General features: G+C 43.5%; 1 protein-coding gene across 2 annotated transcripts in view; it reads right to left on the bottom strand.

Annotated features, from left to right (window-relative positions):
• Window positions 1–25,133, bottom strand: part of LOC147032396 (ubiquitin-conjugating enzyme E2 E3-like) — a 42,303-nt gene extending 17,170 nt beyond the window's left edge. For both annotated transcript variants that reach the window (XM_085869996.1, XM_085869995.1), the window contains exons 1-5: window positions 24,981–25,133; window positions 17,399–17,572; window positions 15,616–15,666; window positions 14,637–14,769; window positions 2,700–2,847 (exon numbers count right to left, since the gene is read on the bottom strand). In XM_085869996.1, coding sequence (XP_085726122.1) covers window positions 2,700–2,847; window positions 14,637–14,769; window positions 15,616–15,666; window positions 17,399–17,547 — 481 coding nt within the window. In that variant the 5' untranslated portion in view covers window positions 17,548–17,572; window positions 24,981–25,133. The remainder of the gene's footprint in view (window positions 1–2,699; window positions 2,848–14,636; window positions 14,770–15,615; window positions 15,667–17,398; window positions 17,573–24,980) is intronic.
• Between the last annotated feature and the right edge of the window lie 603 nt (window positions 25,134–25,736).

The raw sequence follows: 25,736 nt of genomic DNA, 5'->3' as shown, positions 1-25,736 counted from the left end.
TTGAAGCATAATTTAGTACATAGGTGGCCTTGTATATATTACATAGGTGGCCCCCATATGTTTACATAGGTGGTAACAACAAGGAAACTTTGGGATATATATATATATATATATATATACACGCAGGATACCAGCTTGCTGGTATCCTGCGTTAGTTACAGTAATGCGTCTTGTGATGCTATAACAACCTCAGGTTGTGTTCATATGTAGCACATCACTGCGGATTATTATCAATCCCCGCAAGGTTGTGGGAGTGCCGCCGATAAAGTTCCCCCCCTTTAGTTTAGAGCAGGAATTTGAATTGGTTCAGGGTGCCAGCAATCGCTCTCCTACTCACAAAAGACACTGTGGGAACTTTATCCTCCACAAACTAATGCTGGCAAATGGGATGCCCAGTTCAAGGTCCATATTATTGCCAACCTATGGTTGTTTGTCCATGCTCGATCCTTAAAAATGCTGAGCATCAGCATGTCCTATTTATAGTTTTTTTGCATAACTAAACTGGGGTTTGAACCACTGACCTCCCAGACTCAGTGAGACGCCTCAGCCATTACACTACCGACGCTGGTGTGTACAACAAAAATATTTGACCAAGTTGGGATGGCACCTTCCAACTGAAAGTCACCCTCCCTTTCCGCTTCCATTGGGAAAGGGTGCGTCTCATGTGATCCAATAAATACAAGCCTCATTAAAAAACTGGAAGCCCCCTAATTCCATTACCTGCCCGCCACCTGCCTTTTGGAGGTATTCCGTGATGCCATGGTCAGTCGTTGCAGGAACACTGCCTTGACATATTTGGAAAAGCATCCCTTATCCTTCATCAAATATATACTGTATATGTATATATATATATATATATATATATATATATATATATATATATATATATATATATATATATATATATATATGTATATATATATATATACATACACCCACAGGCATTACATAACATGTTCAAAATTTTAGATGGAGGAAAAAAAAATCAGAATAAATAAAATAAAAATGAAAAATCACTCATAAAGCGGCACTTGGTGAAATGGAAAGGCACTTACCTCCACCAGGCTGAACATTTCACATTTTGTATCCCACCGATAGGTCAGATCTGAATCCGGACCTTAACCAAAATTGAATCGGTGTGTTCTCGTCACCTAACCAACTCATCCACCTAGTTTTGTCACAACTTTTTACGATATCATACTATACATGATGCCTGGTGTTGGCTTAATGGCTCGAGTGGTGGGTTTGGGAGCCTCGGGTCTTGGGTTCAAAAAAAAAAGGAGTACCAGCTTGCTGGTATCCTGCCTTGGAGTGGTGACCTGTCCAGGATTGTGCCCAATATCCCAGGAGACTGCTTTTGCAGCACCGACGCTCTGCACAGAATATGGTCCCAATCCATGGATGGATGCTATACATAGTTTTTGGCCCCATTTGTCAATGGTGAAGAATCACTTGACAAATTCTCGTATCCAGATCAGGATCTGGATTAAAATCTTCATCAAAAATGAATCAATTTGTCCTTGCCAAACATTCAACCTGTGCACAGAGTTTCTTTAGAATCCATGCAAAGATATTGTGCTATGTATAGTTTTTGGTCCTATTTCTCAGTGGTGAAGAATCACTTGACCATTAAATAATCATTGTATCTAGATCCGAATTAGGATCTTCACCAAACTGGATTGGTTCGTCCTTGTCACACACACAATCTGTCCACCAAGTTTCAGCCGAATCCATCCATAACCTCTTGAGATGTGCGAGATATCGATTTTTGCCCTATCTCTCAATGGTGAAGAATCACTTCAAACATTCTCCTATCCGGATCCGTAATCGGATATTCACCAAAATCAAATCAGTTCGTCCTTGTCACACACCCAACGTGCCCACCAAATTTCATCTCAATCCGTCCAAAACTTTTAAAGATATGCTCCACACAAACAAACAAGAAAAAGACTGTGCAGAGCACAATACTCGCAAAATCCACCCCCTCTCCAAAGGTTGCCATGATTATATCAAATTGTCACTTTCATTAAGATTAAAACTGACAATCTTAATCAAAGCTCAGGTCAATCGGATGAAAATTGACAATTTTACAGTTGAAAAGTTGACGATTTTAGACGTTTGACCTTGAGTTGATCCTTGACCTCAAAAATCGTTCCTTTCCCAATTCAGTGATGAACTATGTAAATCCTGTTCAACTCTCAAGTTAATAAGATGAAAATTGACGATTTTTCAGTTTAAAATTTGATGATTTTAAAAGATTGACCTTGAGTTGACCTTTGACCTTTTGACCTCAAATAGTTAGTTTCCTAATTCAGTGACGCAATATGCAAATCCTGTTCAACTTTCAAGTCAATCGGATGAAAAAAAAGGACGATTTTAGAAATCCGACCTCAAGATGACCTTTGACCTCAAAATCAATCAGCCTCTCAGTTGAGACGACCTCTACAACTTGGTAAAGTTTCATAACAATAGGTTTGGAATTGTGACCTGCAGGCGATTGACAAACAGACAGAATAACAGAATCAACTGGCCAATATACTTGGAAAAATCTTTGATTTTGCAAGTTACAAACAAACGGACAGACGGGTGAAAACATAACCTCCTTCTACCTTCGGTGGCGGAGGTAACAACAAGGAAACTTTGGGATATGACAACGAGCAACATAAATAAATAATGACCAATATGTTTTCCAAGCCTACCAGGATTGGCATCGGTGAGCAGGGAGCAAATGGACAGCAGGACTTTAGAAATGGTAAGTGCAGGACTCCAATTGTCTTTGAGTATATCGAGGCAGATCATGCCATGACTGTTGATGTTACAGTGGTAAATCCGAGTGCGAAACGTCACCTGCAAAATGGAAATGTGAGGTGAAGCTCGAAATGCATCGAGATTTCAACAGCACGCACGGCATGTGGATGGTGAATATGAGCAGGGTCATACAGTCGTGAACTCATCGTAGCAAACAGTACAGTAAATTATATGGTGCAAGTTACACCGATAAATACATTTACCAAGACACGACACAAGTTCATTCACTACCTTCAGGAGCCACGGCATCGTTTTGACAACCGTGTCTCATTAAGAGCCATCTCAACATGAAAAGCACAACGGCTCCCTGTAATTAACCTCGACAAAAAGGCAGAGGCCATTGTAATCGGTGTGTGTGTGTGTGTGTGTGTGTTTGGTTTTCTCCATATGTGGGTTTCAGAAGGTGAAACGGAGTCCTCCCCAGGTTTCCAAAATATCCACCTCCATTTCAGTAAGGGATCATGATTCATGGACAAAGGTGTGAAGTTTTGTTCTCAAAGTTTTGTTCCGAGGAATCTTAAGGGGATCGTCACCGAGCCCCAGACAGCTTCCGACTGCAGTTAATTTGTAGTAATATTCCCAGGGATCTTTTTTAAGATCTCCGTAAGGTTCTTCTTTCATCAGTCCCGTTGCTCTAATAATCACTGGTACAATTTTGGCATTCCTCAGCTTTTAACTTCATTTTTGAGATCTTGGTATTTGGCCATTTTCTTGATTTCTATGTTGTTTAAGGCAAAATCACTGGGTGATTGCTTTTGGTTCATGTTTCCATGAGTTTTCTGGAACTGGGATATTGAAGTTTTTGCAGATGTGCCAGTGGATTACTGTCCATACCTTGTTGTGCCATTGTGTGTACATCTGTTCTGACATGAGTTTTTTTTTTTTTACATCCCGATAGGAAGTGGTTCGTACTTTCTGTTTCTACCTTGCAGAACCTACACCTGTCCGATTGACTCAATCCCACCATTTTCTTCAAGCCATTGGTGTCATGTCTTTGGTGTTGGACATTTATAATGATTTGTTCTCCTTCTCAGTTGAGCTGACTTCTTAACCATTCCAATGAGCCTTCGTTGTCTATTCTCAATCTGTCCAACTCTTTTATTTTTTTTTTTTAATACCTTCCTGCTCTTTTATCATTCTCCTAGTTGTCGTTGTATATCTGTTGCTATTTCGATTTATATTTTTATTGTACACCGCTCCTGACAGTGAACAATGATTTCGCTATAAAGGGTATTTTATTTCATTTATTTATTGATAAATCAATTAATTATTCATTTTTCGATTAACCACTTAATTTTCAAAAAGTTATAGATTTGGATGAAACAGTGGTGGTTTTGGTATGCTATTAGCCAATTGATTAATAAATTAATTATTTTACGATCATTATTTATTTATTTTAATTATGAATTTAATCAAGTCATTATTGTACACTGCTCCCTCCCAATTCCGTCTCCATGTGCTAAATGACGGCATCGCCGGGTGCTGAAGGCACCCCAGCAATGTCGCGCGCCGGAGGATATGTTATTTATTTATTTGGCACGGGGCGGTGTACTTTGAATGTACCTCTACTTGGTTTCTATTTTTTTTGCAATTGTTACCTCCACCACCAAAGGTGAAGGGTTATGTTTTCACCCCTTTCTGTCTGTCTGCGTCAGTGTACAGGATATCTCAAAAAGTTGTGGACGGATCCAGATGAAATTTTGTGGACAGGTTCGGTGTGTGACAAGGACGAACGGATTAATTTTTGGTGAAAATTCGGATCCGACGATTAGAATTTTTAAAGTGATTCTTCACTATTGAAAGATAGGGCTAAAAATGATATATAGCATGATATCTCAAAAGGTTGTGGACGGATTTGGCCAAAATTTGGTGGGCAAGTTGGGTGTGTCGCAAGAACGAATTGATTCGATTTTGGTGAAGATCCGAATCCGGATCTGGATACGAGATTAATTGAATCTTTAAAGTAATTCTTCACCATGGAGAGATCGGGCCAAAAACGATTTACCGCTGTATAGCACGATATGTTCTTGTGGATCAGGCATTACGTGGCGGAGGTACGCGCTCTACCGAGTGCCCTTGGAGTTGGGTTTGTATTCGTTGCTGTTTCTCTTTTATGTGTGACATCTTCCATTCACACCTGTCTTTGGAAATTTTTTGCTCAGCGGGTTCGGGATGCTTTCTCTGGTTTGTTGCCCTCATATTTGCTGACACATTGGATTCGGTAGACACTTGAACTTTTCACGTACTCAGCAATCCTACAGTTGTTATTCTGTGCACTTGGTTGAGCTCCATCAGGCCGCTACCTCCTTCTCGTCTCGGCTGGTACATTCTCGGGATGTACTGATTTTTGTGGAACATTTTGTGGATGATGAGGAGTTTCCTTGTTTTGATATCTAGTTTGTTGATTTCCATTTGTGGCCAGTTTATTGTTCCGCAGCCGTATTGGAATACTGGTACTGCTCGTTGGTTTATGGCTTTGGTTTAGTTTCTTGTAGAAAGGAATGTTTTCAGGGTCAGCCTCGTTCTACGTAGGTATTCTTTGGTAATTGTTTGTGACATATTTGGTGGTCCTCTTCTACTCCAAGGTATTTGTATGATGCTTCGTTTTCTAGTTCCTGTATTGTTGTATCTTAGTCAATTTTATATGTTGTCCGCTGTTGGTTAACCTGCATGAATGTGTACTTGGCACACTTGTCTCAACCAAATTCGATTTGAATGTTGTTGGAGTACTGCTTCACCAATTTCAGTTTTTCTGACAGTTTTTTGTCGTCTGGTGTGATCATCCACGCACAATAGATATGTCACTTCTCCTGCCTCTTTGGACGTTATGGTTCATCCACATCCTTGCTCATGCCAGGGAGAACAGTAGGGATGAGAGGCTGTCTCCATGGAAGATCTAGTGTGTGTGTGTGTGTGTGTGTGTGTGTGTGTGTGTGTGTGTGTGTGTGTGTGTGTGTGTGTGTGTGTGTGTGTGTGTGTGTGTGTGTGTGTGTGTGTGTGTGTGTGTGTGTGTGTGTGAGTGAGAGATACACACAGGTGAATTACATCCATGTTACTTGCACTATTCCTTAGTATTTTCATCAGAACATTTCTTTTGTATTAAAAGTTCACCTTTTTGGCCCATCCCCAAAGTTCCCTGGTGAACCCCTCATTCATGTTATTTGTACCTTTCACACTTCTTTCTACTTTTTCACATTTCTCTTTATTACCTGTGCCACCAAATGTGAAGCTTAGGTTTTCACCCCCTCTCTGTTTGTTTGTCTGTCTGTCTGTCTGTCTGTCTGTCTGTCTGCCTGCTATGTGCAGGATATCTCAAAAAGTTGAAGAAGGATCTGGATGACATTTTGTGGACAGGTTGGATGTGTGACGAGGACAAACTGATTAGATTTTGGTGAAGATCCAGATCCGGATCTGATGACTAGAATGTTTTCAGTGATTCTTCACCATTGAGAGATTGGGCCAAAAACGATATATAGCACGATATCTTAAGAAGTTGCGGACGGATTCGGACGAAACTTGGTGGACATGTTGAGTGTGTGACAAGAAAGAATTGATTCAATTTTGGTGAAGATCCGAATGTGATAAATTTTTAATGATTCTTCACCATTGAGAGATAGGGCGAAACCGATATATAGCATGATATCTCAAAAAGTTTTGGACGGATTTGGATGAGACTTGGTGAACAGGTTGGGTGTGTGGCAAGGACGAATTGATTTGATTTTAGTGAAGATCCGAATCTTGATCTGGATATGGGATTTTTTTTTTAAAAGTGATTCGTCACCATTGAAAGATCGGGCCAAAAACGATACATAGCATGATGTTTCAAAAATGTATTGGGCCTGACATGTTCTTGTGGATCAGGCATTGCATGGCGGAGGTATGCACTCTACTGAGTGCCATTCTAGTTATTATGCAATTGAATTTAGAATGGGATTAAAATAAATTCAAGTCGAATCAAATGGAAGACCACATACAGTCCTGCATTGGAATAATCAGAAGGAACTCAAACAAGCAAAAAAGCAAAGATGAAGTCATCAGGAGGAACCTGGATAGGATTTGCATATCAGCTGCTACTCCTATATCTTCAAACTCATCCAGGCACAGCCAAGTGAGCCCTATCCAAAAAAAACAAAAACAACCCCTCCCCCCCCCAAAGACCCATATCAAAAAATTAAATAACTCTGGTTGCCAGACCATGCATCCAATCAAGTTGAAACTTAAACCATGTATCCCCCATCATTACGAGATCATAAATTTGAAGCTTCACGTCGAATGATTAAGCGGTTCCAGAGAAAACAGAATTTAATATTTTCTTCAATCCAATATGGCTGCCAAACCATGTGACCTATCAATTATTCCTCAACAAACTTGTACACCCATGGCATGGGGAACATTTATGTGGTTTCCCCTCGATTTATCCAGCTGTTCTGGAGAAGAAGATTTTTATAGGTTTTCAGGTAAATCCAATATGGCTGCCAAACCACGTTACCGATGACATCATATGTGTGAACTATTTGTTCTTCATGGGTAGGCGGTCATATGTGTAAAGCTTCACCTCAACCTGTTCAACCACTTCAGAGAAGAAGATTTTGAAGGTTTAAAAACAAACAAACAAAAAAAAACCCCAGTATAGCTCACGTGACCGATGACGTCATCAATTTTTTTTTTCTATGAACCATTCTATCCCGAGATGACCCTCAAAAATTTTCATACTGATCGGATGTAGCATTCTACATATGCAATTATGACGTCATAACAAAGGCACCTATTGTGTCATAAAAAAAAATCATTCCCCATGAGGAGTACTTACCATGCACCAAGTTTCAATTTTTTCCTTGTTGCGGTTTCAGAGATACAGAGGTTCAAATTTTTCCGTTTTCCAACATGGCTGCCGTACCACATGGCCTATGACGTCATAATTATCAATAAAACATTCTACTTGAGTCGGCGCTCCAGTGGTGAAAATTTTGTCTCGATCCAACAAGCGGTTGCGGACAACAACACCAAAGTTCTGTGTGGATAAACAAACAGACAAACAAACAAACAAACGGACCCAAATGCAATACCCTCTCCTTCGGCAAGGGTAACTAGAACAGATATAATTCATAAAACAATGAATAAGTAACGATTATGATTTGGAAGTAAGCACTAGCCCCCACCCTGCTCCAATTAACCCCTCTTACACACTTCTCATGCATACTTTATGATTAACAGGGTGTGTCGGAGAAGAGGGTGGGGTGCCTTATTGGAGTGGTGTAGAGATGGCCCTTCATGGTATACAACAATTGCGGTGGCAAAACGAAACAAATTTTGTGTTTACAGTGAAGCATTAAAATGATATATAAATAATTGAAAGACACCTGTCGATGACAATACTCAAGATAAGATGCCTTTCAAATATGGATATGAAAGGTAACACCAGTTGTGCTCAATACCTGTAAAACGGGACATTTACTTATACTAGTACGTGCCCGTAAAAAAAACAACAACATTTAATAAAGAAATATTCAAACCGCGAGCAAGAAACAACAACCACACAGGCCATTTCTTCGCTCTCGCGTGCCCGTACGTGCGTTGCCCGGAAGTTCGCATATCGCAGTTACAATTATTCGCAATTTAGTTTTAATGGCCAATTATTCAATTAGCGCCAACGTATTTTGCCTTTCAGCAATGTCGTCGCAAGGAAAAACAAAAAGAGAAGAGAAGAGAGAGAAAAAAATTTACTTCCTGGTTCGGAGCATACCAGCACTCTGATGTTACTGAAATTTATGCACCGTCTAATATGAAAACGATCATAACTTGGGGCATTGTGTTTATCTATAAATAAGCGTTAGAAATCGAGAAATTATTAGAATACACGAAGTCATCACTCTCCGGAAGCCCGTACGTTGTAACCCGTAATGGATCCGGAAGCCCGTATGTTGTAACCCGTAATGGCGAATGCGGCTGAGCTTCCCTTCCCCCTCGGCCACGCCCACGCAACAACGTGTCTTGTCATTGGTTTGGGAAATAAATGGCCATAACTTGGGAACCACTTGTCCGATTAATATCAAACCTTGAAAAGGCACATCCTCAGGTCCCCAGCAATATATCTGGCAAGTTTCAATTAGATCGGACCGGTGGTTATCGAGAAACAGCGGTCACAGAAACACACACACACACACACACTGCTGGAATTATAGATAGATGATGCACGAATGGAATAGAGTTGCAAGGGTAACGTGAAAAAAAAGTAAATTGAGAAGAGGAAGGGAAATGGGAAGGATAAGTGAGAGTAAGGGAGTATAAGAGGAGCAGGGACAGAATGTTAGGGAGCTCAAAAGAGATATGAAGAAGGAGAGGAAAGGGAAGTGCGAGTGATTGTGGGGAGAGGAGACTGAGATATGGAGAGTGCAGGAGAGAATGATTATTGTGAGGGATTAGGCAATGCGTGACTGAGAGAGAGAGGAGTGAGAGACGGAGAATTTGTCACGTATGAGTGTTAGCTGTTCAAGTAAACCACACCAGTAGTTACAGGAGGGGCTCTCTTCATTTATCATTCTCTTCACCTTCTGCTGCTCATCATGATGCCATGAACACAATAAATAATGACCCCAAAGTCACCATATGGTGTAATTATAGGGTCGGTCTATTTTGTTTTGTCATCTCAACCGATGGCTGATGGTGTTCAGAGCTCAGGTTTGAATCCCATATACAATGAGTATTTTTTCATTGTTTACTCATGTCCTTGTAATTTGTGTCAAAGTACACCGATCTCTACTAATGTCTTTGTTCAGCAAGTGATTTATCTCCAAGCTCCATTATGAGCCTTCGATCAATGCTGCACAAATGAAGCATATTTGGAGAATAGGGGAGGGGAGTGCAATGGACCAGGGCAAGTCAAAAGTCTGCCATTTTGCATAAGCAACAAATAGATGGTTCCCCAGAATGATGTTGTGAACTGTGTTGAAGGATACTGTTGTTAAAAATAAAGGAAAATCCACTTTTCTAGCTCAGAACCAAAGTGAGTTAGTGTTAATTGAATACCTTACCCTGCACAGTCTTAAGATAAATATAATAATAATAATAATAATAATAATAATATAAAAGGAAAAATATAATAAAACAAAGAATACTGTACTGTGCACAGTCTTAAGATAAATATAATAATAAGCATAATAATATAAAAGGAAAAATATAATAAAACAAAGAATACTGTACTGTGCACAGTCTTAAGATAAATATAATAATAATAATAATATAAAAGGAAAAATATAATAAAACAAAGAATACTTTACCGTGCACAGTCTTAAGATAAATATAATAATAATAATAATAATAATATAAAAGGAAAAATATAATAAAACAAAGAATACCTTACCGTGCACAGTCTTAAAATAAATATAATAATAATAATAATAATAATAATATAAAAGGAAAAATATAATAAAACAAAGAATACTGTACTGTGCACAGTCTTAAGATAAATATAATAATAATAATAATAATAATAATAATAATATAAAAGGAAAAATATAATAAAACAAAGAATACTGTACTGTGCACAGTCTTAAGATAAATATAATAATAATAATAATAATAATAATAATAATAATAATAATAATATAAAAGGAAAAAATATAATAAAACAAAGAATACTTTACCGTGCACAGTCTTAAGATAAATATAATAATAATAATAATAATATAAAAGGAAAAATATAATAAAACAAAGAATACCTTACCATGCACAGTCTTAAGATAAATACAATAATAATAATAATAATAATAATAATAATATAAAAGGAAAAATATAATAGAAAAAAGAATACCTTACCCTGCACAGTCTTAAGATAAATATAATAATAATAATAATAATATAAAAGGAAAAATATCATAAAACAAAGAATACCTTACCCTGCACAGTCTTAAGATAAATATAATAATAATAATAATAATATAAAAGGAAAAATATAATAAAACAAGAACATGGGCGGGTTAACGAGAGGAAAATTTGATTGGTTGAGATGTAAAATGCCGTAATATTTTGTCCAAGTACAACGAAGCGAAAGGGTTTTGAAAGTGCCAAGGAGGTTACTCGACTTCTCCAGTGTTCAAATACATAATTTAATTGAAATAGAATAAATATTTTAAAGGTCGCAAAAAAAAACAAGACCGCCATTGATGAAGTGTCTACCGCCTTGTTTAACACCTTACAATATTTCTTAGTGCCTGCCGTTTGTGTCCTTAAAAACAGTAAGTTTCCTGTTTGGAATGATTTAAATTTTTGCTTGATTGCCAAACAGGCAGACTAAAAATATATATATATATATATCTCACTCCTGTCTGTGCATGTGAAATCGGCACAAATTCACAGCCAGTTTTCCGATTCATGTTCAAAATAAAACATTCAATTGAAATGAAGTTGTTCCTTGATCATAAACTGACGTTTGTAGTCAGGCCAGACACACAGACAAACAGACATCGGTGAACCAATTGCTTAACCCCACTTTTTGCTTCGCACATGCGGGATAATACATACATTGTGGACAATAGGATCGAGGCATTAGTCATCCACATGAAGAGAAACAACAGCTTTAAGAGTAATCGTTTCTGCTGCCAAGTTTATACAGACACCAGAAACTAAAGGAGGAGGAGAGGAGATTGGGACCATACTCTTTGCAGAGCGTTGGTGCTGCCTAAGCAGTCTCCTTGGCTATTGGGCACAATCCTGGACGGGTCGCCTCTCCGACACAGTATACCAGCAAGCTGGCATTCATTTTGCCAACCTCGGAAGGATGACAGGTCGAGTTAACCCCACCTGGTATTGATTGAACAGCTGAGCAGGATTTGAACTCAGGACCCGAGGATCCAAAGGCCACCACCCGAACCATTAAGCCAACACCAGGCATAGAAACTTAAGATAAAACAAAATTTGGCAGTCCATCTTATAAAAGTTTAAGAATGTCGATGGCAGAGGATGGAACGACAAAGAATGTGACTATGGCGGGACGCAAATAGCAGAAGAAAAGTGGCCGAATACACAATATGGAATACTAACTGCTGCATGTGAATGTATTATTGGATTCACTGGTCTAATCAGACTGCACAATTGCCCGACGCATTGTTACATCTGATGATATCTGTCCATTTTGTCATCAAGCACTGAAAATTTCTCCATTTCTCTCTCGTACAAATGCAGCTTCTCAACAGCAACGGATCTTCAACAACAGGCTCGAACATCATTTGTGTAATTACTTTAAGAGAGCTGATAAAAGGAATCTATAAAAATCTAGAAGGGCACTCTGACATCACGACGTCACCAGATATCCCTCCACCCATCTTATTACATCATTATACATACTTGTACCAAGTTTGATTTAAATTCCTGAACACAGATTCAAAATATTAAATAATTCTAGCTGCCAGACCATGCGTCCAATCCGGTTGAAATTTAAAACATATATTCCGCATGGCTACTGAAATCATAACTGACGTTTCAGGTCGATTGATGAAGCGGTTCAAGAGAAAGAATGTTAAACACATTTTCATTCAATCCAATATGGCAACCAGACCATGTGACCAATTAATTATTCATGAACACCCTGGTAGACCCAAGGCTTGGGGATTATGTGGGTGAAATTTCCCCTCGATCTGTCAAGCTGTTCTGGAAAAGAGGATTTTAAAAAGTTTATTCTTAAAAAAAAAAAAACATCATACCTGCCAACCCATGTGACCTATGACATGATAGGTGGAAAACGTTTTGTTCCTCATGGATAGGTGATCACACCTGTAAAGTTTCACCTCAATCTGTTCAGCCATTTCAGAGAAGAAGATTTTATAAAGTTTTTAAGTTAAAAACAATATGATCGGATAAAGTGTTCGAGGTATGCAATTATGACGTCAAAACGAATCCACCTATGACATCATCAAAAAAAAAAATCACACTTTTTGCCCATGGGGAGTACTTCACATGCGCCAAGTTTCAATTTTTTCCATGTATCAGTTTCGGAGATACAGACGCCCAAAGTTTTTCCTATTTTTTTTTTAACATGGCTGCCACACCACATGACCTATGACATCATAATTATTAAAACATTCTACATGAATAGTCACACATATGGTGAAAAATTCGTGTCAATCAAATAAGCAGATGCAGAGAAAACAGAGAAAACTGGAAGGGCACTGGGTGGAGCACGCACCTCCACCACGCAATGCCTGATCCACGAGAACATATCGGGCCCAATAACATTTTTGAAATATGATGCTGTACGTCGTTTTTGGCTCCATCTCTCAATGGTGAAGAATCACTAAAAGATCAATTCCAGTAACCGGATCCAGATCCGGATCTTCACCAAAATCAAATCAATTCGTCCTTGTCACACACCCAACCTGCCCAACAAATTTCATCTGAATCCATCCACTACTTTTTGAGATATCCTGCACACAAATAGACAAACAGACAGACAGAGAGGGGTGAATTAGGACGGCAGAGGTAATTAGGATGGACGTACGTAGGCACGGGCAACCCAAAAAACACAATGCCACCGGCAACTTCGTCAGCGGAGCCATAAAAAGCAAACGCAGATTTGACTGGCGCTTAGTTGCCGTCGTCTGTTGGCTGTCGCAATCAAATGAAAGACCAAATACTGCATTGGAGTCATTAGAACGAATCCAAACAAGCAAAGAGCAAAGATGGAGTCATCAGGAGGAACCTGGACAGGATTTGAGTTCCAGCCACTACTTCGCAATCCTCAAACCCATCCAGGTGCAGCCAAGTGAGCCTTACAGGAAACTTTCTGCAAGAATTCACTTCTCCCTGGACCGATAGATAAAAAGAAAAGAAATAAGGAGTAAAAGAGATAAAAGAAAAAGGAAAAGCAAGAATTCGAATGAATAAAGAGAAATGTGAAAAAGTAGAAAGAAGAGTGGAAAGGAACAAAGAGCAACAATGTGGGGAAGAACCCGGACAGGTAGATTTCAACAATTGCTCCCTCAGCTCAAAAGCAGCAACAGGTGCAAGGCGCGACTATAACGCTCATGCAATGGCCAATAGAAGGCAAGGCAATTGTTTCGGAACTTTTATCTACCTACAAGGCCTTCATCCGCAGCTTGGAGTATTGTTCTCCCCTCTGGGCTCGCACCCCTATTTTGCAACTTGCTCAGTTTGATGCCATGGAAACGAAGACCTTCAAGATCATTGGAATCTCCCACGATGAAGCCGAGTACATGAGCCTATCGCTTTCACAGGTGTGATCTCTACGTCTTCTAGGTCGGTCGTCTCTGTGTCTTCTACCACCTCCTTTCTGGTTTTGTACCCTCTGCTCCTTCCGTACTTTGTCCCGCTCAGGTTTCTGCAGGGCGCATGCAGTTCACCATCAACCCCCCTTCTGGTGAAAATCTCAAAATCCAGAATCACTGCTCACCTCCATTTACTTGTTCCTCTTTTTTTTTTTCTCACCTGTGGAACCAACAACTTCCATGTTCTCTTCAATCTCATTCCTCCCTCCATGGCTTCAAGACAGCTGTTCACCATCATCCCAGATCAACCCCCATCCAAAATCATGATCTTTTCTACCCATGAACCCTCCTCAAGCCCACATCTTTCCAAGTTTCCAGGTTTTCCTTCCACTTCTGTGATTGAGAGTTTGCAGCTGTATCCACCTTGTTCACCACCCTGTGTTCTCCCTTTGCTCTCATTCTTCCACGCATACCTTATCCATCCAAGTCTCCCTCTGTTTTGTCTCTTAACCCGGCTGTTGATGCGTTCCGCTCCTCCACGAGCCTCAACACTACAAAAAAAAAAAGGCAATCGAGGATGAATTTTTTTCAAACACATATTTATATTACCTTGGGTGGCTTGAATGGATAGTCTGTAGAAAAGGAGATGTCCAAGAAAAAGATTCCTCCTTCATAGACAGAACCGGGGGGTCCAAGGATTGTCGAACGCCATTCATACATATTGTCTCCCTTGGGAGTGGCACTAGACAGACACAATCGAAGATTATCACACGATGCATTGCATGCAATATAAAGAATACAGACGCGTACAACAAATTATTTTGCTTGGATAGAGTCATCGATGATCAATACATGAAAAAGTCGAACGGCACTCGGTTGAGCACATCCCTCCGGCAGGCCGAACAGCTTATGTTTTGTATCCCACTGACAGGCCAGATCTGCATCAGGACCTGAACAAAAATCAATTTGACTTGTTCTTGTGACCTAACCAACTCATCCACCTCGTTTTGTCATAATCCATCCAACAACCTTTTGAAACATCATGCTAGATATAGTTTTTGGCCCATCTCTCAATGGAGAAGAATCTTTTTTTTTTTTTTTTTTTTTTTTAATTCTCCTGCTCGCAGACAAACAGACAGACAGGGGTCAACACATAACCTCTGTCCACAATCGGTAGTGGAGGTAAACATCGTTTTCACCAAAATGATACGACTGAAAAAGCATAGAGTTTGGTGATCGCTGCAAGGTTGCTGGAAAGCATCAAACACATGTCTGATGAAAGATCTTTCAAAAACAAATCCAAAACGTTTAAATTACAAACATTGATGTGCCATACTCGTTGCAGAGCATTGGTGCTGCTGAAGCCGTTTCATAGCAAGGGTTACACTGGGTGCTTTGCCAGTGCTTTCCTCGGATTGTTTTTTTTCTGTGCTCCATCCTTCTAAATGCTAAACGTCAAGCAAGGAAGCAGTACACCCCATTTTTGAAGTCATTGGTATGACCCAGCCAGGTTTCAAACCACCAACTTCCCAGACTCAGAGCAGCCATTCCATCCGTTACACCGCTGAGTCGGGTTAACATAACTTACCTGCAATTCGGTGGTGGATCCAGCGTAATATCAGCCAGTTCCTTTTGGATTCTGCAAGAGAATGATTAATGACATAACATTCCATGTTTCATTAACTGCTCTTCTCCTTAAAGCACCAAATAAAAAAGTTCTCCAAGATAAAGTGCAGGGCACAGGAAGCATCTTCCGTGGTCTCAAATCAGCCACAAGAGTTACAATGTTTGCCACGTAATGAGTACAATAAAACTGATGATAATTTGCATTTTACAACTGGCTAAACATTCAGGATTTTAGAATGAATAATGCAAACGAAAATTATCACTAAACTCGTTCTTGAACTTCAGGTCTTGCTCCTGTCTTTTTCGCTGCCCCCCCCCCCACCCCGTCAACTTTTCAAAGTTCAGGCTTCTTTCTCATCTGCATCCCTTTGTCCCTCTGCTATCATTGTGCCATTTCTCTCCCTTCTTCTCCTTCTCAATTTACATGCACATTCCACCTCTCGTTCCCCACCCCATCTCTCCAAAAAGATGGCCAACAAACCCACCTGTGTATTTCCATAATCAACCACTGGAAAAATATAGTCTCCCAAATTTCTGGTTTACACTATCAGCCATGATCTCACCAAGGCAGATTGTACATCAAAGCTGGCCTCAAACACCACCCGCAACATGGGTATTCTCCATCATGCCAAGTTCTTCCTCGGTAAACCTGACCTCCATCCATCCATTGGGACCATACTCTGTGCAGAGCGTTGGTGCTGCCGAAGCAGTCTCCTTGGCTATTGGGTACAATCCTGGACGGGTCGCCACTCCGACGCAGGATACCACTCATTTTGCCGATCTCGGAATGATGACAGGCAGAGTCAACCCCACCTGGTATTAATTCAACAGCCAAGCGGGATTTGAACTCGGGATCCTCGGATCCCAAGCCCACCACCCTAACCATTAAGATAACACCAGGCATAACCTGACCTCTGACAGTCCACACGGCCTTACCTGTAGCTCAATAAAGTACTGATATCCTATATGGGCTGGTACCCCCTGCTTCACACACACACATCACTCCCAGATGCTGTGGAATCCAAAGCTTTCAACATCAACATCCTCTCCCACAAAGACGCAGAAGCACAGGGTCTGCTGCTTTCTCAGCACAACAGGGTGGTGGCCTCTCCTCAGATCTTGCTCTGCTCTTTTATCGTTCTATCCTCCACCAGGGATAGAAGTCACAAACAATATTCCAGGAGCCTCATCCTCGTTAAACTCCAAAAGTACAGGCTCGCTGCTCACCAACGCTCCTCGTTCCTCCCGCTTGTGGAACGTTCTTCCTCAGTTTGTTCAATCCCACTTCTTCCCTCCTTTCAAGTTGGCGGTGAATCACCATCTCAGGTCATTCACAACCTCTACCTTTGACCTTTCCTATCCTCATTACTTCCCATTCCACCTCTCTCAAATCTAGAGGGTGGTTGTTCCTTCCCTCCTCACTACCCCTGTCTGTTAATCCCCCTTGTTGTTTTATGTCCACATCATTATCCTACTAACAATGTGTTGCCTTCTACCCCCCCCCCCCCATCACCTTGCTCTTCCATTAACCTAAACTTTGTATACGAAAACAAAATAACTTTTTGGACATATGTCAAAAGCCTCTGAGAAATTATTTCTCGTTCAAACGATTCACAGATTAAGCAGGAATCAGTAAACGAATGTTAAAATCACATGGTAGCTGCTGTGTTTTCTTTTCAATGCCCCACCAAATAATTTTACACTAAAATCAAACAAAATCACATGCGATGCAAGATTTTCCTGACCTCTTCTCACTTGTACAAATCTTCTTCAAATCTCTGGGGGTGGATTTCTGCTTTGCAGCCTTCTCCACAGTCGTTGGACAGAGCGAAGCCACGGGTCTGTGGGCATCGGACGCGCTCGAGCCAGTTCGGCTGTTCTCTTCGCTCGACATCACGTCAAGATTGCAATCAGTGGTCCTAGTGGAGCAAGACAAAATGCAACAACCACATTCAGAGAATCTGAATGAGAGATCATTGAAAGATAATCGTAACTGGAGTGAAGTCGATGGCATGCCATCACAAATCCCCACGCTTCCCGCCTAAAGTAAAGTTGAAAGATGGCAAAAAGTTCCACCAGGAATGACCCACTCCCTGGAGCATGAAGCAGGGGTCAAATCCTAAAAAAAAAGGTAAATATTCCATGCATCTCCCAATCTTGATTGTATATGCAAAGTTTTTATTTTTGAAATGTTTCAAAATGTTTCAAAAAAAATTACATTTTTCGGTATTTGACCTTTTGACCCTGCCCCAGGAGCGGGACCAAAAATGATACTACTCTCGCACTTTCTTGTCACGTGATGATCACATCTACCAGGTTTTGGTGAATTTCTGCCCAACCATTGAGGAAGATAGAGTGTGACTGACAGACAAACAGACAGACAGACAGACCTGACTACAATACATCCCGATTTTTTATTTTTATTTTTTCAAACAACATGAGGATAAAAATGAATCGACCATCAACTCTTTGGTGAACGGACGGAAGTTAAGAAAGCACTTAAAATATGTAAAAGTAGCTTCCACAGGCAATTTAAGCCACGTTATTTTACACGTCGAGAAATGCACTGGTGATGGTGACTGCTGATAAATGTAATCGTCTTGCAAAATTAAGGGGGAAGATACACAAAGATGGCATCCAGGAACAAATTCTGTACAAAATGGTACATCCTGAAACGACGCCGTGCTGTATACACACAAAGAAAGCCCTCCGGGGACGTGCCCACACTTTATGTGAAATTTTTTGATACAGTAATAGAATTCCAGTTTCTCTTTTGTTTCTTGCTCGTTGTAGCATCATAAAAAAAAAATGTATCAACGTTGCCCTGTGTGCTTGCCGTGAGCGAGATGACGCCGACTGTGTGTCGGTGTGCAGATGAACACACAAACAAACACCGTTTAACCTGATGTGGTTCACCTGAAAAAATAAATCAATAAATAAAACCACACTATATATCTGGACAAATGGATAGACAAAATAGATTAGACACATAGTTTAAGACAGACATACATTTTTGATGCACCATACTCTTTACAAAGCATTGGTGCTGCCGAGGCAGTTTCTTGGAATGGGTTGCACTGGATGGTTTGCCATTGGCTTCTCAGCGTTGTTTGTTCGTGCTCTAACCTTATAAATGCTGAACGTCAAGCAAGAAAGCAGTACGTACCAATTCACTATAGACTTTGGACATACATACATACATTCAACATCTTCTTCTCTTCCTTTATATAAAGGGTGAGGTTACATAGCACCAACCCTAACCCTCTGCCCTGCTTTGTCCACGATACTCCTCCACTTTCCCCTGTTCTCAGCCAACTATCTCCACTCTCCAACCACCCTCACCTTATTTATATCCCTCCACACACATTCCTCCCATCTCAACCATGGTCTACCTCTTTTCCTCCGACCTTTCTCCCCTCAATCTGTCCGCTCCCTTTACCATTCTCTCTTGCCTCATCTCAGCCGGCATTTCACGAATCTCCCCATCAAGCTCATCTGCACACCAATCTCCTCCCTCAGTTCATCCATCCTTCCTCGATCCACCCTCTTCACTCCCACAATCCTCCTGACCCAGTTGTTCTGCAAACTCTGTGGTTGTCGCTCTGTCAGTGCCACCATTTCGAGACTGTGAAGGTAGGCCGGCATTACGCATGACATCAGAACCTTCCCTATGAATTTCCTTGATATCTGTCTGTCTGCCATTACTCCTTCCACTCTCCTCCACCTGAACCCTCCTCCGCCCCTCTGCCTCGTATTTACCATCCCAGTCACTCTTCCTCCCAGGTACTCAAACCTATTTCCCTGCCTGATCTCCTTCCCCTCTGAACCTGATATTAATTTATTTTCTCTGTTGCCCAACCTACATCATCTCAGTCTTCTCCATACTCATCTTCAGCCCATGCTTCCCAAATGCTTCCATCCACTCCCACAGTACTTCCCGCATCTCCCGCCCACTCTCCGCCACAACAGCCAGATCGTCTGCATACAGCATGCTCCTCATACTACCCCTCACGCTTACCTTCATGCCTACCAGCTCCATCACCATGATAAACATGAGTGGGCTGAGAGCGCTTCTTTTCCTCAAATCAATGTTCACGCCGAACTCCTCAGACATCCCAGGACAAACCAAGACTCTTCCTTTCATTCCCTTGTACATCCAAACTTCTGCTTTCAGCACTCCCATCCATCTCAGTGTCGGCATCACCATCACTCTCAGCACAGTGTCATAGGCCTTCTCCAGGTCCACAAATCCCAATGTCATCTCACCTTGCACCTCCAACCTCCTCTCCACCAGCTGTCTGAGAGTAACCATGAAGTCAACACCAGTGTGGACATCCCATCTGTCATCCCCCTCCCCTTTCTAAACCCCTGCTGCTCTTCTCCAATCTTCATCTCCACACTCTTCCTTATCCTCCTGTCCAGAATCCTCTCTAGCACCTTCATTACATGACTAAGGAGCGTAATGTCCCTGTACTTCCCCGGATCTTGAACATCACCCTTCACCTTCCATATCGGCACAATTAACCCTGTCCTCCACTCTTCCGGAAATGAATCCTCTTTCATACACACATTCAACAGCCTCTTCGTCCAACTGACTCCAATTTCTGTCGCCGCAATTATCATCTCTGTACACACCTCATCAATGCCTGGCGCTTTTCCCTTCTTCATTCTTTCAATGCCATCCGCACTTACCTGTGATCTCCAACAAATCCACTTTCCCCTCCACGTAACACAGCAGCTCCAGCTCGCCGTTGCTTCCTTCCCATCAAGAGCTCTTTGAAATATCCTTCCCACACCTTCAATACTATCCCCTCTCTATCACCAGCGTCCCACCACCATCCTTCATCACCGCCCCCATTCATGTCCTTGCCATCCTCATCCCTGTCATGAGCCGAGCTGTTACGGTTAAGGTTAATGTTAGCCTATATATCATGTTCCACCCACCATGCTCTTCCAACTTGTTATGCAAGTCCACTTCTATATTATTCCTCGCCTTATCTACAGCTCTCCTCGCTTTCTTCTTCTACCCAAACAGGTGCAACAACCCCACATTTGGCGGCCTCCCCCTGTCCTTGATGTTCTCTATCCTCTTCCAAACCTCCTTCTTTTCACGAACTGCCTTCGCTACCTCCTCCGTCCACCATACCTGGTTTCTATCCCTCGACGATGCATCCTTTCCTGATGTCCTTCCACACAAAACTTCTGCAATTCCCCAAAATGTCTCTGTACTTCTTCACTCCTCCAAATGTTCTGCTTCTTCCCCAAGTTCCTCATACCTGGCCCTCATTCGCTTCTTGTACTCTTTTGGTGACGTTGTCGCTGCACTTTCCCCACCTAATCATCATCAGACCCCTGGTCTTCCCTTCTTCTCTTCATGTGCATAACAAAACACTACCGGTGTGTGCTGGGTGGTGATATGCTCTCCCGCCAATACCTGACAATCCTTAATCCTCCACATGTCGCTTCCTTACGACCAACAAATCCAGGGCTGTTCTATGCAGTCCACTCCTGTAAGTAATTTTGTGGTTGTCCCACTTCTGAAAGAATGAACCACCTTTGGCCATCCCATTCCTCGCCACCAGCTGCACTAGCTGCCGACCCTCTCTATTCCTCATTCCCTAACCAAATTTACCAACACATTCCTCTTTACAACATATCAAAGCATATCATATCCCAACCCACACTGTCTCGTGGTGAGGATACCTGGTGTACACTCAGGTGGTCTGGGTTTGATTCCTGGTGTGGGCACTACACGAGCAGGAGTTGACTGCTGGTGTAGCGACTGGAGTAAAAAAAAAAAAAAAATCGAGTGGCAAGCAGTTGAACGGTGTATCTGAGTTCACTCGATCAGATGATGATGATATCATATCCTCCATACATACGTACCGTGCTTTTTCTCACCATAAAAAAATCAGGTGGTAACTGAAACACAACTTGCCTTTACAATGTGATCTGCCATCTCAGCTGGTAACATTGAACATCCAAAAATGAGTTAATGTGTGTCGGTAAACATGTTAAAATTACCAATGAAATAAATAAATAAATAAATAAATAAAAACCACGATTTTATTCATTCATATACAGGCTGTGGCTACTTGGCTGCATCATTTTCTTGGGGGCACAACTGTGCCGCTGATGCAATGCCTCCTGTTACGAGCACGCTGGCACTCATTTCACTGACCTTGGAAGGATGACAGGCTGAGTCAACCTGCTTGGTGTTAATTCAACAGAAGACAGAAGCTTGAACTCAAGACCCTAAGATCTTAAGCCAGTCACCCTAACCATTAAGCCAACACCAGGCTTCCACTCTACTTATCCCATGAGCATTGGAAGCTTTGGGATTCTGCTACTGATACATTGATGAGGTAGGTGTTGGAATAACAATACTGATGTTACTCTTTTTGGGTTTTACCTCCAATCTCACCAAGGCAGGTATACCTGGCGGCTCTTAAAAAGGTTTTTTTTGCCTCCTCAAGATGGCTTGCTGCAAGATACAGCACCTTGTCTGTACTGGGAGTTTTGATCTCAAGATAAATCTACAAGTATGTAGGTATGCGTACAGGTCTCTCATGCTCCACCCGAAGGAAGGTTCAGTGCTGCCACACTCGCCCCATGGCAAAGGACTACACTCGGTGCTTTGCCTTTGCCTTCCCAGCGGTAGTCAGGACAAATCAGACCGTGAACCGTGCATGCTCTGCACAATGTTGGTGCTCTGAAGTAGTTTCTATGGTTCGGGTTATCGTCCTGGACGGGTCACCACTCAGACTCAGGAAGTCAGGGCAGGAATTTGTAATTTGTTCAGCATGCCGGCGATAAGTCGCCGACTCTTTGCGAGACCCCCTTGGGTCTTTTAAAAGAACGACCGACGAATGCTAGCAGACGGGACGGCGAGCTTGACGTTCATTAGAGTGAAGGAACATTTGGTGATGGAACGCCTTGCTTGTGAAACACCAATCGGACAGTCGTTACCCTGGTTGGGGAGAGCACACACACACACACACACACACACACACACACACACACACACACACACACACACACACACACACACACACACACACACACACACACACACACACACACACACACACACACACACACACACTCGTGAGACAGCTCATAGGTAAGGGCATTACGTCCGCACAATTTGGTCCAACGTCTCAGGACATGAAGCAACAAATGGCAGGATGAACGGCTTAAATGCTTAAAGCCACAACCACTGACAAGCACATTTTAATAACGAATAAACCACAATCTTCGAACCACTTCACGATGAACGGACGACGTTCGAGAGATGAAGTTTCAACGCTTACCATTTAGCAATTAAAGGTCCAAAACAAGGTGGGGAGAGGAAGAGGAAGAGAGAAAGGGGGATGGGGGGGGGAGGAGGGAACAGGGGATGGGGGGGCTGCATGGTGGGATCATGGTCTTGTAACGAGCCTCACGATGGTGATTATTTACTAATGTTTGCGTTTTACAGCCTACAACAGCCCTCTGTACTCGTGATTCATCCCAAGGTGACATGATGTACTTGTTCGTGTAATAATACATGTACGAGTCCTTTCGAGGACAAACAGAGAACTGATCCCAAAAATGATTTACAACACGTGCATGGAGTCATTTGTGAGCCTCCTGAACCACGACTCGTATCCTCTGGGTGGTTTGAAAAGATTACGCCACATTATCCTCCAGATTGCAACGCACTTGGTAAAACTATTTGAAACTTGAATGGGAGAGGTGACACCGGGAGGCGAGACCGGGAGGTGAGACCGGGAGGCGAGACCGGGAGGCGAGACCGGGAGGTGAGACCCGGAGGTGAGACCCGGAGGCGAATCCGGGAGGTGAGACCCGGATGTGAGACCCGGAGGTGAGACCAGGAGGCAAGACCCGGAGGCGAGACCGGGAGGCGAGACCCGGAGGCAAATCCGGGAGGTGAGACCCGGAGGCGAGACCCGGAGGTGAGACCCGGACGCGAGACCGGGAGGCGAGACCGGGAGGCAAGACCCGGACGTGAGACCGGGAGGCGAGACCGGGAGGCGAGACCGGGAGGCGAGACCGGGAGGTGAATCCGGGAGGTGATACCGGGAGGTGAGACCCGGAGGTGAGACCGGGAGGCGAGACCGGGAGGCGAGACCCGGAGGCGAGACCGGGAGGCGAGACCGGGAGGTGAATCCGGGAGGTGATACCGGGAGGTGAGACCCGGACGTGAGACCGGGAGGCGAGACCCGGAGGCGAATCCGGGAGGTGATACCGGGAGGTGAGACCCGGAGGTGAGACCAGGAGGCAAGACCCGGAGGCGAGACCGGGAGGCGAGACCCGGAGGCGAATCCGGGAGGTGAGACCCGGAGGCGAGACCCGGAGGTGAGACCCGGACGCGAGACCGGGAGGCGAGACCGGGAGGCAAGACCCGGACGTGAGACCGGGAGGCGAGACCGGGAGGCGAGACCGGGAGGCAAGACCGGGAGGTGAATCCGGGAGGTGATACCGGGAGGTGAGACCCGGAGGCGAGACCGGGAGGCGAGACCGGGAGGTGAATCCGGGAGGTGATACCGGGAGGTGAGACCCGGACGTGAGACCGGGAGGCGAGACCGGGAGGCGAGACCCGGAGGCGAATCCGGGAGGTGATACCGGGAGGTGAGACCCGGAGGTGAGACCGGGAGGCGAGACCGGGAGGCGAGACCGGGAGGCGAGACCTGGAGGCGAATCCGGGAGGTGATACCAGGAGGTGAGACCCGGAGGCGAGACCCGGACGCGAGACCGGGAGGCGAGACCCGGAGGTGAGACCGGGAGCCAGGATTTCCGAGACATTCGAGGAGCGGCTTCTCCAGGGGAATCAAGGTCGTTCCAACGGTTCAGATCACCACCACTGTGAGCCCCCGACTCTGCTTGGGCTTCGGAAACCGAGGTTTCGCCTCCGAATCGCGACCCGACCCACAAGACCCGATGGATCGAAGGGAGTGACGGTCGAGGGTGACGGCGCGTTACAGCTGTGCCGAATCCGACACCCGGACGAACACGCCGGTCTTTTGGGCCGATTGTTAACGAAGCGCCGCCATGGAAAGGACGACAGAGATCCTGAAAGTGGATCCCGTGAGAGGCCGAAATGACAAATGTCGGGACACGAGCACATGCTTCCGCCGAGGACAGGCCGACACTTTAAAGGGAGACATCGACTTCCTTTGATCGCCCCTGAAGGCCAGGAGTTGTGGCCACGCCGTTTCGGACCCCGCGATCAGCGGCAAGACCACGTCACCCTTTACCTCCCTCGCACCCCGACCCTCCAGACCTTCCCTCCACGGCACCACCCTCACCCTCACCCTCACTTACCCAGGAGAGCTGAAAGCGCGAACAGTCGACAGATCGAAGCGGCAGGAACGCGGCGTGGCCTGAAAGCGCGGCGAGGGGCGGGAGGAGCGACGAATTGGTGTGGGGTGCAGAGGTGGTGCTGGAGGAGGAGGGGTGGAAAAGAAGGGAATCGCGCAGTGACGCACGTGGAAAGCGTGTGACGTCACACTTTACCGGGAAACTCCGCGATTTTCGGCTTCGTGGCGGTTTTGCCCGTTGTCGACCTTCGTCGTCGTGGTTACACAAGGGAACGACACGAGAGGAACTTGGGTGCAGGAGGGAGGTGGCCATTCGGCCCATCAAGCCGACGTCGCATCCACACGTCATGTAAACTCGACCGAACAGTTTAATATCAACTTTAAAACCCCTTGAGGCGGAGAGGGGGAGCAGTGGCGGTGGTAAGTGCGGTAAAGCACAGACAACACCTTTGGATTGGTTCTCGACGGCGTTTTCATGGATGCTCCTTTTCGAAGAGGCATCTGATTGACTTTCATTGTGCACCATCTCTGGACGGAATGCAAATCAACATATGGAAAAGACAAATATTAAATGGTGATACCAAGTAAAAAATCAAAATGGTTCAGTACCGGCCAGGAGGACTGGAGGCAACAGTGAATGGCAACGGATTGCACCAAGTGGAGAAGCTCCTGCTCGTATCTTGACCGCATGATAACTGAGAATGGGGAATATGGCACAGAAATCACAATACCACCAGAGATAGATAGATAGCTCCAAGTG

Source organism: Eptatretus burgeri, chromosome 2 (assembly GCF_056783735.1).
Source record: "Eptatretus burgeri isolate ZD-2024b chromosome 2, Ebu_testis_v1, whole genome shotgun sequence".
In the NCBI taxonomy this organism is placed as follows: Eukaryota; Metazoa; Chordata; class Myxini; order Myxiniformes; family Myxinidae; genus Eptatretus; species Eptatretus burgeri.
This window is presented reverse-complemented; position numbering and strand designations above follow the sequence as displayed.